The sequence below is a fragment of the Sebastes fasciatus genome, chromosome 22 (genome assembly GCF_043250625.1).
Source record: "Sebastes fasciatus isolate fSebFas1 chromosome 22, fSebFas1.pri, whole genome shotgun sequence".
Taxonomy (NCBI): Eukaryota; Metazoa; Chordata; class Actinopteri; order Perciformes; family Sebastidae; genus Sebastes; species Sebastes fasciatus.
Genome location: NC_133816.1, coordinates 8769796 through 8785815, shown reverse-complemented (window position 1 = coordinate 8785815; position 16020 = coordinate 8769796). Strand labels below are relative to the sequence as shown.

The following is a 16020-nucleotide window of genomic DNA, read 5'->3' as shown; positions in this document are numbered from 1 at the left end:
ATTTCCTGTTAAGTTGCACGCTGGCTGAGACTTTATCTTTTCTTTTTTTTTTAACTGCTAGCGTGGAAAAAATCAAAGGTGTTAAAGTGGACAGCAGGAGAGCAGATAATGTTTAACAGCTTTCGTAATATTAGACCTAGCATCCAAATGTCCTATTAACATAACAGAAATAAGAGCAATCACATAGATAAGGTTTGGACAGTATCTGGCGGATAGAGAGACGGGAAGAATTTGAAAATAAGACTTTGAAGATAACCAAGTACACAACATTTCTGTAGGACGGTACATTGTGTCTGGATTTATTTATCCATGTGCCAAGTTACAGTTTAGAGACTGTTTTAAATTAAAACCTGCAATATTTTTTAGGCCACTTGGGGGCACCAGAAACACGCTGTAAATACAATATTGACATATTATTGTCTTATAAAATTGATAGCTTATGTGTTAGAAATAGAGCTGCAACGATTGATCGGTTAGTTGTCAACTACAAAATTAATCGCCAACTATTTTGATAATCGAATAATCGGTTTGAGTCATTTTTTTAAAGAATTTTTTTTTTTAATTCTCTTATTCCAGCTCCTTAAATGTGAATATTTTCTGGTTTCGTTACTCGGTAAACACCGATCGACATTTTTCACAATTTTCTGACATTTTATAGACCAAACAACTAATCGATCAATCAAGAAAATAATTAACAGCCCTAGTTGTCAAACAGTTGCTTAATTACACATTCAGCAGATACGGATGCAACAAAGTTGCAATGCTGATGTCATCTTCCAAAAACAAACTCTGCTCTGGATAATAAAACTTTTTTTTTTAGCAAAGAAACTGAGAAGATGTTGTCAGGTTTTCACAACGGGTGGCAGAAGAACAGGAGCGCAGAGGAGCTGAGGGTGGACATGCTAGAGCTCAGGGCTCATTATACAGACAAACCTCGCTGTACACACACAGGAAATATTAAAATATTCTGCCCTATTAACTCTTTGGAAAACTTATTATACTTTAATTCTCAAAATATTCCCAAATGGAGATCACGATGTCCACATATTAGGTCTATCATTTAACTAGTGTGCTTGGCATCTTTGACTAATTAAAATCTTCGGACAACCCCGCTGTAATAAGAGTAAAACCGGCGGCTATTTGGAACTCGGCCCATCCTCCAGCTCGCCCACCAGTAGCACTACACCCTCAACTATACATAGACCACAATTGAATTTGCCTTCCATAATCACAGTTAGTACAGTAGTTATCCTCTTACTGATGTTTAAGGTGACCCTAAACTTTAAATTCACCACAGTACACTTAAGTCAGGGGTTAAGGCGTTTGACTGAAATTATAAATGGAAAAAGAGGATTACCCAATTACGTAAAAAAAACAGCTGTCAGTGATAATTTAGTCACATCAAAGCACATCCATCCACGGAGGAATCCTCTGACTCATCCTGCCATAAATGGGTGAATACCAGGAAGGCAGCAAACCTGACAGCTATGATAATCCCTGGAGGCACAGGAGGGGAGCCGTGCACGGGTTTGCTACCATTTAAAATTACAAGTGTTGACTTAAGTGTTTTCTCTTACACCTTGGCAACAGCGAGGCCATTCATTATCCAAATAAGCGTCACAAAGATCCACCTTCTTTAAATAATAGTCCTCCCCCGTCTCTTACGTACGGGTTGGTTTTCCAGTCCCTTTCAAGCTAAGCAGCTTTAAACACCTCTGGTACTGACCTGGCAAAACTGGCCGCAGTCCAAAAGGGCCTCTGGTGGGGGAGATGCCTCTGACGATGCAGTCGAATAGAAAGCTGATCTGCTCGCTCTCGGCAGACGCGAGCAAAAACACACCGGCCCCTGTGGAAAGCAGACTTTATTAGTGTCACAGTGGTTTTTTGCAGCGTTGAAATATCCACCACAAGGCCAAATATACTGTAATTAGTACAATGTTATTACACAGGAGGTAATGAATAAGAAAGATTACACAAGATTTGCTTGGTATCATTTGAAATTCTTCAATTGTAGCACCAATATGATTGATACCTGCTAGTGAGGGTGGAGGGGAAATCGATACAGCATAGTATTGCGATATTTTGCGTGGCAATATTGTATCGATACACTGACATCAAGTATCGATCTTTTATTATTTAAACTAACAATATTGCAAATACAATGTAGACTTTAATACAAACAGTTCAGTTTGTCAGGTGCACATCTATGTTTTTATGACTGTTGGTCAGTCTGTCTGCTTGAAGTGAGATGAACAGAGTGAAAACTGTATCTTATAAGATAAAACAGATGTTGACAAACTGCATAATTTGCAGTTTTGTAATAAATCGCAATACTCAGCATATCAAAAAATATTAAAAAATCGCAATAAGATCGTATCGTGACTTAAGTATCGTGATAATATCTACCTGCTAGGGCTGCAACTAACAAATATTCTCATTAACGATTATTCATTTGTTCTATACACGTCTAAATATTGTGAAAAATGTCCATTACAATTGCCTAAAGCCGAAGCCTTTACATTGTTTGTTTTGTGTGATCGACAATCCAAAAGCCAAAGATGTGCAGTTTACTATCAAGTCAAAAAAAGCAGCAAATTATTTTTGTGTTTGTTGTGCATGTTAGCAAGCTAATATTTGTAAATTAGCACTAAACACAAAGTACAGCTGAGGCTGATGGGAATGACATCAGCTATGTATTTCATTGGACATTTTTTTTTAAATTTTGACATGATGATGGGGCTCAATAAAACGTCACCAAAGTTGTCACAATTCATCCTGAGGGGGACATGAATGTTTGAACCAAATTTCATGGCAGTAGTTGTATAGATGTTTCACTCAAAACCACAAATATCAACCTCATGGTGGCGCTAGACGAAAAATAAAAAAAAATCCCCCAAATCATAAGGAATTAATCAACTGGGCACCATAAATATCTTTTATCCCTTGAACCATGCTGCTACCATTGCTAAAAATTTGAAATTATTAAATCGAAAAATGGTTGCCAAGTAATTTTCTGTCAAGCAAAAAATAGATTAAATCAACTCATTGTTCTTTCTGTATCAATACTAAAATGAATAAATCTTTTCATGGTAACTTTCTTTGAGAAATACAATACAATACAATTTTTTTTTTTTTACATTTAAAAGAAGAAACCACTTGGGGGCAATTGTATAACTTTGTATAAATAAAATATAGACAAAAAAAATCTAAAACAAGAACTATATGATCAAAGAATAACAAATCTGACCAAGCATTCAGTGCTAACAATTCATACATTCATGTTCCAAAAAATCATTGAGGGTTGATACTCAGCCCTTGTTGTGGCTGCTGTTATATATTTCATATTAAGTAACAAATAAAAAAATGTCCTCTTTACTGCTCCCAGTTTGTCTTTCACATCAATTTAAACTGTCATCAAGGGTGATATAAGAATGCAAAGGTTAAAGGTCATGCTCCCCAGAGGTCTCTTGACCTCGCTCTGACAAAACAACTGGTTGTCGGTTACAAGGTATCACCATTAAAGTGTCGTTGTGTCGCCCTGTCCCTGAGACCACCCATGTCAAGGTGGGCCACAATCACATTCCCATCACTCCCCTTGCCGTGAGCAGGGTCGAAGGTCAGCAGTAAAGTCTGTACCAGTCGAAATGGAACATGTATTGCCTGCTGATGTGGATGATATGGCTCTAATTCAGTTTTATATCGCACTCTCCTGTGGCACAGAAACTACTTCGGTGAGACTCCGAGGCTGAGTTTAATCCCTCCAAATCTTTTCGTTTATCAGGAACCACATCCACTTGTGTCACGCTTTTGATAGCAGGTGACTAAACATCAGGTGCACTGCCAAAAGCTAGAGCACAAAAAAAACTGCAAAGCAAAACAAAGGACAGGTGGCTGGGCTCATTTAGTTTACAATGAATAGTCTGTACAGGAACAAAAACAACTCAAGTGGACCCTTCTGATCTCTCCTCTGAAAAGTGATAAAACACAGCGTCATTACAAAGTAACAGAACTTATTAGATTGTGGTCGGTAAGTGGGAAGTGTAAATTAGCTGGAGTCTTCACTAGAGCGAAGGCTGGCCTTTTTTATTTTCACACCAGCAAACTGATCCAAGCAGGCAAACTTTAAAAAGAGTTTGTTTTTTGGCAAACCGCACCATTTCTTTCTATTCTTTTCTATTCGAGTGAGACAAACTCATAAATCCATGGAACCGGTGCCAGATTCCCTAAGGGGAACAATACATACCTTCTCCCTCACATGGATCTCTTCATTAATAGTGAAATTAGCAACTCTAAATATACACACACACACACACACACACACACAACTATCTAGTTTCATTCCCCCGCAAAATGAATAAAACTGAACTATCCCCTTAGCAAGTATTGTGACTTTTTACAGTTTCTTTAAAGTCTCTAAAGCAACACAAACACAACACGTTATCACACATATCAGTTTAAAACGTCAGAAAACTGTTGCCTCTTCACACAGCCAGCAACATTAGCATTCATTTGGAGTTGTGTTTGAGTCCACGTCCAATAATTATTCTCCTTTTAGCTCTGTTTTTGGTCTCCACCGACTACAGAGAGAAATATCGGACTCTTTAGCTGCTTAATGCTCCACTATGTTCACCAGCTAGTCACCAACTTTGTCTGTCTGTTGTTTGGTGTCACGAGGGTAGTGAACAGTGGGGGTTTTAGAGCTTTTTCACTATAAACAGTTGATGCAATCAAGTTAAACGAGAGTGAACCAAAACAGTGAAGTTTGGAGCCAGAAAAACGTCAAGCCTCATGCAAGAACATTCTCGTATTCTTGTCTTTACTTTCTCTTACTTTTTTCGAACCGTGGGCTTTGCAGTTTTAGATGTTCTGGTGATATTGTAGTGTTATACAATAGCAGCAATGGTCAATTTAAATGATATCGCTAGGCTATATGAATACATTTAGAATTATATTATAATTGAATTGCAGAGTCAAACAGGATGATGTCAACATAATTATGAAGTTTAATTTATACAAGATTTTCAAACTCAAAATTGCTTTAAAGTAATGAAATATTCAATCCTTTAGTGAAAAACTTAGGCTGGATAACAGCAGACTAACTGCACATGACTCCTACGACAGGTTTGGACCACTTGTAAATTGTGTTTGTACTGAAGAGAAAATTCAAAATACGAGACAATTGGTGAATGCGACAAGTTCTCCTAAATCACTCGTACAAGCCAATTCAGAACGAATCTGTTCGTACGAGTGGTTCTTGCATAAAGCTGAGATGAACTGAAGAGCTGGGTGATAATTCTCTGTAGGTTTGTCACTACAGAAAAGCCCCTTCACATTACATATAGCTATTTGATCAAGTTTTAATACAAACATATTGATTAGTGCAGCTTTAACACCTTGTTTAAGTACCGTTTGAGGAAATCGGTCACTCGGATCATTCAAGAAATCAATAAACAGCACATCAAGTAGGGCTGCATCAATAATATTCATTCTGCATTATTATGTTTACTTAATTTTTCAATCAATTATTTCATTGTTAGGTCTATACAAATTTCAGAAAATAGCAAAAAATGCAAATATTCAAATTGTAGAAGCTGGAACCAGGAATTGTTTCGCATTTTTATTTGATAAATTACTAAAATTAGGAATTGTTAATCTAGTCTGATAATCTAATTTTTAGTGTTAGTTCAGGCTCTAGTTAATTAGTTATTTATGTTTTTATTTTTCTATTTTCTTGGATACCTCTTTAAGTGTTCTTACAGTAGGTTTTGTTTGATTTTGTCATTCATGTGTGACTTGACTGCAAATTTCACATTGGGATTAATAAAGTATTAATCCAGTTGATATTTTCCAACTCATTGCTGATTAATTTTCCATCCATCATTGCCCATCTGACTCATCATTTTAGCCTTCATATCAAGTGTGATATATACAGCATACTTTGACCACTAAAAAACTAGAATCATTGAGTATAAACTATCAAGCAGGACATGGACAAATGGTCGGACAAATGCAGCTTCACCCAGAAGTGAGAGGTTCAACACTGTTACACCACTTCTCCCTCTGCCGTGGATAAACTGTGCTGAGAGATTACATGTCACAGGAATGCACGCCCTTCAACACTCAAACATCTAGATGCACCTTCACGTTCACACACGTTGTTTTTTTCCGCCCTTTTGCTGTATACGTGAAGGTGTACGTGATGTCTGACCGCCTTCATATTATCTGCGATCCACTGCTGAAGATTTAATGGAGCTAAATAAATCACACGTCGCATACTGAAGTGTCACGTTTCCAACGGGGTCATCGTGTGTCCGTAACGCTCTGATGTCTCTGGCGTTCCACTCGTGTCTCTCGGTCCCCTCCAGGTGTTGACATACACTCGTCTCCGCTTTAATGGTTTCGTGTCTGTTCCAAGATGTAAACTGTGGTTCATCTTATCACAGGGACACACACACAGCTCGGGCGGTTATAACCGAGCTCAGGGGGGTAACTCCAGTTCCTCAAAATCAACTTCTCTGAAGTGACGCATGATGTTGAATTTGGGGAACAGCGGGGGGGGGATCCTGCACAGACTGAATAATTTCCTCCAGCAGGTTTCTTGTTTTTATGAAGCAGCTGTTTTTCTAATGCTCAATCCGCCAGACAAAACACTAATGAGAACAAGTGAAAAACTATTTTACTGCCATTTACATCATATGCTTGCTGTTTCTCATCTAAGTAAATCAAATTACCAATAACGGCCCACTATTTCACATTAGACAACAACATTACAACCATATGGGGTTGTTAAATATCTCACTGCCACACAATGAGCATGAATCTGCTGATACAGGCTTTCCACAAGATTTTGAAACCAGGGATATGGTCCCATTCAGCCACATGAGCATCAGAGAGGAGCTGTTGGGCAATAGGGCCGGGCTCAGCTGGAGTTGGTCAGGCCAGTCAAGATCTTACACACCAAAATTGTTGCCACAAAGTTGGAAGCATCTATCGTCTAACCGCCCGTTTCCACACCAAGCAGCTCAGTTCAGTTCGTTACACATTATATTGGTTATTTTTGCGTTTCTATAAGCAAAGATCTTGCATGGTACCAATAGAAGCGCTCCATACTTGGTACCACCTCGATCGAGGTTCAAAGCGAGCTGAGCCGATACTAGAAGGTGCCGTTAAAATACTGCAGACCACCGATTGGTCACAGAGAATCATCTCTAGCGCGACATGGGACATCCTGCGCACATTTTTAAAAAGCCAAGGTACCGTCAAAAGCAACCGCAATGTTTAATTCACTCAACCCAGATTTTAAAAAAATGGCAGCTCCCAAAACTACACCATACACTACGCCGTACGATTGAGGAAGTGCAGACATTTCTGTTTGGTTGCCGTTGAAATGGTGCAGTGATAAGTTGAAGATGATGTCACGGCTGTTTCATGCGCCCCCGCTATGGCGATCAGCTGAGAATCCCGCCAACACTGAGGGGGTACTATCCGCAGTGGACACACAGCTAAAGAAAAGACCTCATAAGTGAGTTGAGTCGAGCAGAGCCGTACCATGCAGTGGAAACACGGGGGGTAGGGATCGATACAGCACAGTATCGTGATATTTTGCGTGGCAATATTGATCTTTTATTATATAAACTATTAACTACTTAACAATCCGACGACCCGCCGGCAGGCCCGGCCACTATTCTATCTTTCAGAGGTTGTAGCGTGCTCAGTCTTAAAGGTAGAGTGAAGATAGGTATCATATGAAACTAGAAAAACTAGGGAATCGGTTGGTACCACCGATGTCATGTTAGCTTGTCGGGAAGAGCGCTAAATAACACTGGCAAAACTGGCATGGCTATTTACAAAGGAATCCCTTGACCTCTGACCTCAATATATACGTATTGCTTTAACTAATGGATAAATAGTTGAGATGCCTAGCTTCTGCCACTCCAAGTGGTAGCAGTATGAATGAAAACTTGACCAAACCGACTGGAATAAAAAGAGACCAAGCCTAAACATCAATAAAGCCAGGATCACTATGAGTGGAGTTAAAACACACTAGTCTAAAACATAATTGTAGTCTGCAGCATAAAGATATCCCTTAATTGGAACTAAGTAAACCATGAAAAGCAGCCCCAGACAAAAATTACACAACTGGCTGTAAACCATGTATTTAACTCGGAGTTGCTCATGAACTTATTGAACTGATATTGTTGAATGAAAGCTACAAATGAATCATCTCGAATCACAGCCGGTGATTATTTGGTCTGAAAAAGACTCAGACTGTAATTTAATGAGCTATTAACCTCTAATGATGCGAACCAATTTTACTCAAGAGATATCACTGTCATCACATGATGAAGATTTTTTTTGTGCTCTCTCTCTTATTTTGTTGTTTGCTTTAATTTAATTTTGCAGTTGAAGTTCTGTTTTATAATCCTCCCACTTTGTCAACCACTCATTGTTATTTGTGGTATTGAATGTCCAAAGCTCATTAAACTAGAACTGTTTATAGTTCCTTTAGTTCGCCTCATGCTTCCCAAACACAAGTGCGCTGTTTGAGCCCAATAACCAATTACCTAGAACCATCTGCCAAACACAAAATACCAGTTTATGGAGCCACATAATAGCAAAATGGCCAATTTACCTAAACACATCCAAATGGAGCATAAAACTCAATAACATGAGGAGCAGTAAACTTACAATAACCGCATCTTGTTCCTCCCTCAAACACGAATCCATTGGGTACGGGCCCATATCTGCGCAGGTCCGGAAGGTTCCAGTGGCCGATGATGACGGGAGGAACGTCCCTGGCGAGAGCCAGTAAGTTGTTGCACAAATGAAGAGTTGCAGGTCCGCTCTCCAACTTGGTCCCTGGTAAGACTCCAACACTGAATCTGTGAACTAAGCAAACAGGGAAACTAGTCAAACAATGAAAACTTAATCCTGCAGTAGGCAGAAAGGTTTTGACATCATTGGGCAAAAATGTAATAATAACCTTTCAGCATATTGTAATTCAAGTGTTCTGAGAGATAACTAGACTTCTGCAGGTGCTCATGGCTCTGTTTTCAGGCTTTGGAAAATCTAGGAGCACCAAGAGGACACAGAAGCACATGATTTATTTCATATGACCCGTCTCATGTACTACTGTCAGGATATAGTAACCGTTTTATAAAAATAACTTTTTTTAAATCATATTTGCTCCATTTCTACCCACTGCTGCTTTAAAGCATGATCTTCTCAATTAATCTCTTCAGTGGAGAGACTTGTATAATATGTAATGTATTGACATTCACTGTAATGAGGTGTGCAGGAATGAATCTAGAGTTTAAATCATGCAAAAGCAAAAGTCAATGTAGCATACACATTTTAAGAGATCGATATTAGTCTTCACAGCCTGCACATGTACATATTTCACATAATCAGCGTACATTATTAAATAGTCAGACACAATAATACACATGGACACATATGAACATACCCATACATACTATATATCCTTATATACGTACTAGTATACCAATACCCTCATGCATACAAATGTATACATTCAGTAATTTGTAAGACATTTCATTCAGGGCAGTTGGGACAAAACTGCCACATGAACCCCGTCAAAATAAAAAATGTATAAACTAATGAGCTTCAGAGGTGCTGGTAGATTGTTGCCTTTGGACAAACCCATGTAGGGCTGCAACTAACGATTATTTTCATTGTCATTGAATCTGTTGATTACTTTCTCGATTAGTTGTTTGGTCTATAAAATGTCAGAAAATTGTGAAAAATCAAAGCCCAAGATGACGTCCTCAAATGTCTTGTTTTGTCCACAACTCAAAGATATTCAGTTTACCGTCATAGAGGAGTAAAGAAACCAGAAAATATTCACATTTAAGAAGCTGGAATTTTTACTTTTTTTCTCAAAAAAAAACACCTCAAACCGATTAATCGGTAATCAAAATAGTTGGCGATTAATTTAATAGTTGACAACTAATGGATTAATTGTTGCAGCTCTAAACCTGGGCTAGCTGTTTCCTCGTTTCCAGTCTTTATGCTAAGCTAGGCTAACCAACTGCTGGTGGCAGCTTCAGATTTACTGCAGACATGAGAGTGGTTACAATCCTCTTATCCGAGTGTATTTCTCCAAATGTCAACATGTCGCTGGAGATAAAGGCATGCTTTAGGAGTTTGATGGTTCACTTGAGGAGCTGCAAACCTTCACAAATGAAGATATAAGCAGCTTGACAGGAAACAAAGTGTCTAGATTTTTGGTCAGAATCCATTGACATGAAGGAGAAGAAGCTGAGTCCAGGTTGAAAAAAGTTGCATTTGGGCTTCACAGGGGATAGAAAAAAACACAGTGTTCTTACAAAATGATTACTTCAGCACGGATTCAATTTCATTCAACAATAAAAAGGAGAAACAGCTGCACGCAGAGAATGAGATCAGCGAGCTGAGCTCTGAACACAGCAGGTTTAGATCTGAAGCCCAACGCAATCAATCACAGCCTGTCATCACAAACATCTGTGTGATCGAGTCTGTGTACCGTTGCTAATAAGAAACCAATGAGGGAAAAGAGGATGTCAAATTAGAAACTATGAGCGCTGCATTTGTGAGTTTATGGAACTTCATTCGGCGCATGTTTGGACTTCCACGGTGGCAATAAGCCAAAAACTTTTACTGCGCTGAACAAACTTTGCCAGGTGAGATTGATGGCGGCGATGACGAAGAGATGTCGGCGAGATGCGTCACGTCATCGCTCAGGTTAAGAGAGATTCATACACTGTCGTACACGACGACAACAACAAAAGCTCTGCGCTCAGTGGCCCCTCAGCTTGGCAGGTGACATTTCTGCTGGCTTGGACACACCCTACGGTCCACACACACACATTCAAGGACAACACACACAGACACCGGTGCATCCATACAAGCAAGCAGACGCGTATATTCTCACATGCACACACATCAAGACTGGAAGGAACAACTGTGATGCAATTTGTCTTTAGCACTATGTCCTCTACCCCAGTCAGGTCCCATAACTCCGTCCTTAGGGACTGCTTTAAAATTCAGCTGGACTGCAGCCACCGGCTGAACAGTCCAATGCTATTATTAGCGCCTATTTGTTTATCGCTTATATAACTTTACAATAGATCCACACAGTAGACTGTATATACATATTGAGTCTTGATGCTTGGCTATAAATTAAAATATCATTCATGGAGCATGGAGATATGAACAAAAATGTATATCACAATAATAATTATCATCATGCCATCATTCTCATAAACTTGTAATCAACTTTAAAAAGAATGTTTTAAAATGATCATCATATTTTTATCTCATCTTTTATTTCATATTTTTTATTTTTATATTTCCTATTTTTATTTCATATTTTATTTCTTATTTTTATTTCTTATTTCTTCTTATCTTTTTTTCTTATTTCTATACACAGATAGAAAGATAGATATACATGATGTGATCTACTTAAAGAACATTTCCATTAACACTCATTATGATGCAAACTGATGTGCTTTGGGATGAGAAAATGAAGCAGAAGCATGTGACAGGATGATGACATTGCTGTAGTTTTTTAGGGTCTGAGATCTTTTATGTGTAATGTATCAGTAGTATAAAATATATAAACTCTATCAAATCAAACAGAAGTAGAAAGTTGGTAAAAAAATACCACAGTTCCTATTGATGCGACCGAGTCCAGTCTGCATCTTCATTAAAACTGTTTTTGTGACTCATAATATAGCTTCTGATATTTTAAATATGGATGAGAATGTGTTTTTAAATTCTACTTCTATCAGAGAAGCCTAAAGGGCCAACAGCAATTTAGAAAATCATGCATAACCTCAACAAAAAACACCCCAAATACGTCACGCCCAACTGCAACTTGCCAAGTCAAAAGAAGCATAAACATCAATTAATGATCGCCTGCAGATGAATCTTTCTGAAGTTATTTTAGTAGATCAGTCTGTACCGTGTTGTTACCTTGCTTAAATTAATCATCAGTCAAGAAACTGCAGCTTTTCCAAAATGCTGCAGGACTCTAAAGTCATCTGACAAGACCGTACCGCATGGTTTGATTAATCAAACCATGCGGTAGACCGTTTTAAAGCCTTGTTGTACAGGAGTTTGTCTTATACTTTGAACTTTGGAGCTCTCGCTCGATAAAAGTCCAAACATACGTGTGATGATTAAAATCGCTTGTTTCTTTGCATGGGTCTGGAAAGTTTGCAGGGCACTACTTTTCTTTGACTGCAGTGAATTTCAAACACTGAAACCTGCCAGCATGATGGATGAACTAATCCACTTGTTGAGAATTGCTTTGATATCAGTATATAGTGAGGTCAAATGTGGAATTATTTCTGTAAAAGTGATTCACATTTCTTGAAAAGTTTGGAGTAACTGGAAGAAGTGAAACACCAGAAGGACAAAACATTGAAAAACCAAAAGCACAGACGGACGGATGTCCTCACCTTCTCCGAGGCTGTATCGTAGCCGGGCGTCCCACGCCTGCAGGATCTCCTTGCTGTCGAAGCCCAGTAGAGCGGCCTGGTTCAGGCAGAGGACGGCCAGAGTAAAAGTCACACCTTCATACCACTGTCCTGCTTCCAGACCGCAGATCTCCTCCAAGGTGACACTGGCCCTCTCCTTGTTGCCCTGCGCTTTGTCGGACTTGTCTTTATAAACCAGCAGCACCAGGCAGTCTGGAGGAGTCAGAGAGGACGTGTGAGACATGACAACATTAGAAAAATCAACGAAAGAGTTTGCACTTAAACTGCAGTTAACATTTTTGTATTATTCTACACAGAACAGTTCCCTAAAAATAAGTGGAAACACCACCCATAATTACAGTTACATTTGTCAAATACTAATAAGATGTATTCTGACACACAGTAGCTGTTGTAGCGTCCTGTCGTCTTTTGGCACCTTCAAACAATCAGTGTCAACTGACAAAACAACACCGTGTGTGTGTGGATCTCACTCCTTCACACACACACCTCTTAACCGACATAACTGAGGCATGAGCGCAGACAGCTGTGATAACACTGTGACATCAAAGATCTGAAGAGGAGCAGCGCTCAACCTCGGTCTAACCTGTGGAGCATGTTAAGCTGTCCAGCACCAGATATCCAAAGAAACCGCTCTGGGTAACGCAATACAGCCACTTCATCACTCTGATCATCACTTATTTACCAAATATAAAAAAGGCCAGAGGTAAGGTTCGCTTTAGACGACCTCGAACTCAACTTCAGGCAAGCTGAAGCCTCCTCAGGAAATGTGATTAATAACAAGTACAAATTCACTAAGAGCACACTCATGGTGCATCTAAAAATACAGCAGGGCTCAGACTATCAGTCTTTAGCACGTTAACTTTGAGGATGGGCTCAAATATGGGTCAATAATATTGGGAGCTTGTGGAATCATGTTCAGAAATAGTTTTCTAAATTGTGGTTGTATATCAGCCTTTGTAAAGCTGAAAAAAAACCTCTGGATAGACATTAAAGCTTGTGGATGTGTAGAAAATAATAGTTTGAGAATGTCAAAATAAAATGTGAGCACATATTATATCAACAGTGAGGTTACACAAAAAAGTTAAGTACAGACTCAAAGCAGAAAACGGTGAAATTGAAATGACAAATGAACGACTTTTAATCCTACTTTTTACAGCCAAATTAAGGGCAAATATTTGCAAAAACTTACTTGCGCCTTCTGCTTTGAATCTGTACTCAAATCTTCACAAAAACTGTTGTTTTCTCTATGAGATTTGCCGTAACCTCAGCGTTCTCCCACGATTGTTAGCTAGTGTTTCTGGTTGAACACTAGCTGTTCAACGAGAATTTATTGTCTCTTTTTGCAACTATAAACCTTGTTTTGGTGTTTTCTTGAAGGATGTTAAACTATATGTAAAGCTCGTATCTAATTCGACTGACAAAAGGGATATTAAGACAACTGCTGCCACCTGGGCTGGTTTACACCACCTGCTACTACTGGAGGACACAATCACATGATTCTCATACCACATATACCACATTTCATTAACTAGTTCTGAAAGTTAAAAAAAGCATCTTTACCGTTTTTGGTTTTCTTGAATAAAAGACAATTTTCTTTTTTTAAATATAATTTGATGATAATCCTAGCAAACTATTGTATTCATAAATGTACATTTAGCAATGATAAACCTTGTTTTGGTGTTTTTATTTTGAAGGATGTTAAACTATATGTAAAACTAATTTCTAATTCGACTGACAATTCAGTTTGTTTCATAATATTTTTGTCTAGAGATTTGTACCCTGGCTGTTTTGTTACTGTCCCCTGTATACTGATTTTGTATTTTCATTATAACTTTATTTATTTATTTTGTTACTGTTTTAATTGTATACTGTCCACTGTATACTGATTTTGTATTTCTATTATTATTTAATTAATTAAAGATATATATATATATATATAAAAAAATGTCAGTACTTTAATTACTCATGTAACCTTAGTTAGTTTCTGTTTTGTCATAATATTTTGTCTAGAGATTTGTACCCTGGCTGTTTTGTTTTGTTACTGTCCCCTTTATACAGATTTTTTTATTTTCATTATTACTTTATTTATTTATTTTGTTACTGTTTTAATTGTATACTGTCCACTGTATACTGATTTTATTATTATTTAATTAATTAATCAATTAATTCATTAAAGATAGATACATGTATGTATATATATATATATATATAAACTTTTTCTAGTACTTTAATTACTCATGTTACCTTAGTTAGGTTTTGAAACTTATTTTCTACTTTATTTCACAAATCTTTTGGACCCTTATTTGAGCCCAAAGGCCCAGATATAGGAGCCCAAAGCAGGCCTCATGAACAACACAGGAAGACTCTGCTCTGTGCAGCAGCAGCAGCACCTGATCCACTAGCTCTAGCTTCCTCTGTGGCGCAGCTAACATGCACATTCATTTGTTTACAAACTGCTGCCGAGACTTCACACTTTATAAGTAAAGAAACAAATGTGCAAATGTGCAAAACATGACCGGTAACAGAGTGTTTTTTTACCTGCTACAGGCGACGGCTTGCGAAGGACGAGCCACCTAGTTTTCCACTGTGGAAGGAAAGGAAAGAAAAAGTAGACACAAACTTTGTTTTTAAGCAACAGGTGAAAGAGCCTTTGAATTACTTCTGCTGTATGAATCCGTCAGTGAATTAAGTGACGCTAAACAACCTTTTTTCCATCTCTGAGTCTGGCATATCCCTCCACGACAACAGAATCCGTCATCTTCAGTCATGGTTCCTGACAGCTGCACAGTCGCTGCCTGAATGAGGGGTCACTTTCAAAATAGCTGCTCTCTGCTGCTGCTGCTGCTGGAGGGGCAAAAAGCTGCCCCCAGCAAGGCACATGGAAAATGGCATGACCACTATCTGTCTGTCTGTCTGTCTGTCTCTCTGTGTGTGTGTGTCTGTCTGTGGGCACCAGCCAACCATGCTGCTGCCACCTGGGCTGGTTTACACCACCTGCTACTGGAGGACACAATCACATGATTCTCATACCACAAATACCACATTTCATTAACTAGTTCTGAAAGTTAAAAAAACATCTGTACCTTTGTAGATTTATGTTTTTGGTTTCTTGAATAAATTTGATGATAATCCTAGCAAACTATGGTATTCATAAATGTACAATTAGCAACAATAAACCTTGTTTTTGTGTTTTCTTGAAGGATGTTAAACTATATGTAAAACTCATTTAAAAAAAACATTTCATACTGATATGTTTCATAATATTTTTGTCTAGAGATTTGTACCCTGGCTGTTTTGTTACTGTCCCCTGTATACTGATTTTGTATTTTCATTATTATTACTTTATTTTGTTTTGTTACTGTCTTAATTGTATACTGTCCCCTGTATCCTGATTTTGTATTTTTATTATTATTTTATTAATTAATTAATTCATTCATTAAAGATAGATACATGTACACATGTATATATGTATGTATATGTATATGTATATATATAATACAAAATAATAATAATATTT

At 38.0% G+C, this 16020-nt stretch overlaps 1 protein-coding gene across 4 annotated transcripts in view; it reads right to left on the bottom strand.

Annotated features, from left to right (window-relative positions):
* Positions 1-15626, bottom strand: part of LOC141760316 (protein Dok-7-like) — a 40221-nt gene extending 24595 nt beyond the window's left edge. For 3 of the 4 annotated variants that reach the window (XR_012592329.1, XM_074622990.1, XM_074622992.1), the window contains exons 1-5: positions 15208-15626; positions 15042-15087; positions 12465-12695; positions 8689-8889; positions 1727-1846 (exon numbers count right to left, since the gene is read on the bottom strand). Coding sequence is in view for 3 of the 4 variants with exons in the window: in XM_074622990.1 (XP_074479091.1) it covers positions 1727-1846; positions 8689-8889; positions 12465-12695; positions 15042-15087; positions 15208-15261 (652 nt within the window). In the remaining variant the exon portion in view is untranslated. The remainder of the gene's footprint in view (positions 1-1726; positions 1847-8688; positions 8890-12464; positions 12696-15041; positions 15088-15207) is intronic. The other variant, XM_074622993.1, reaches the window with a different exon arrangement.
* Between the last annotated feature and the right edge of the window lie 394 nt (positions 15627-16020).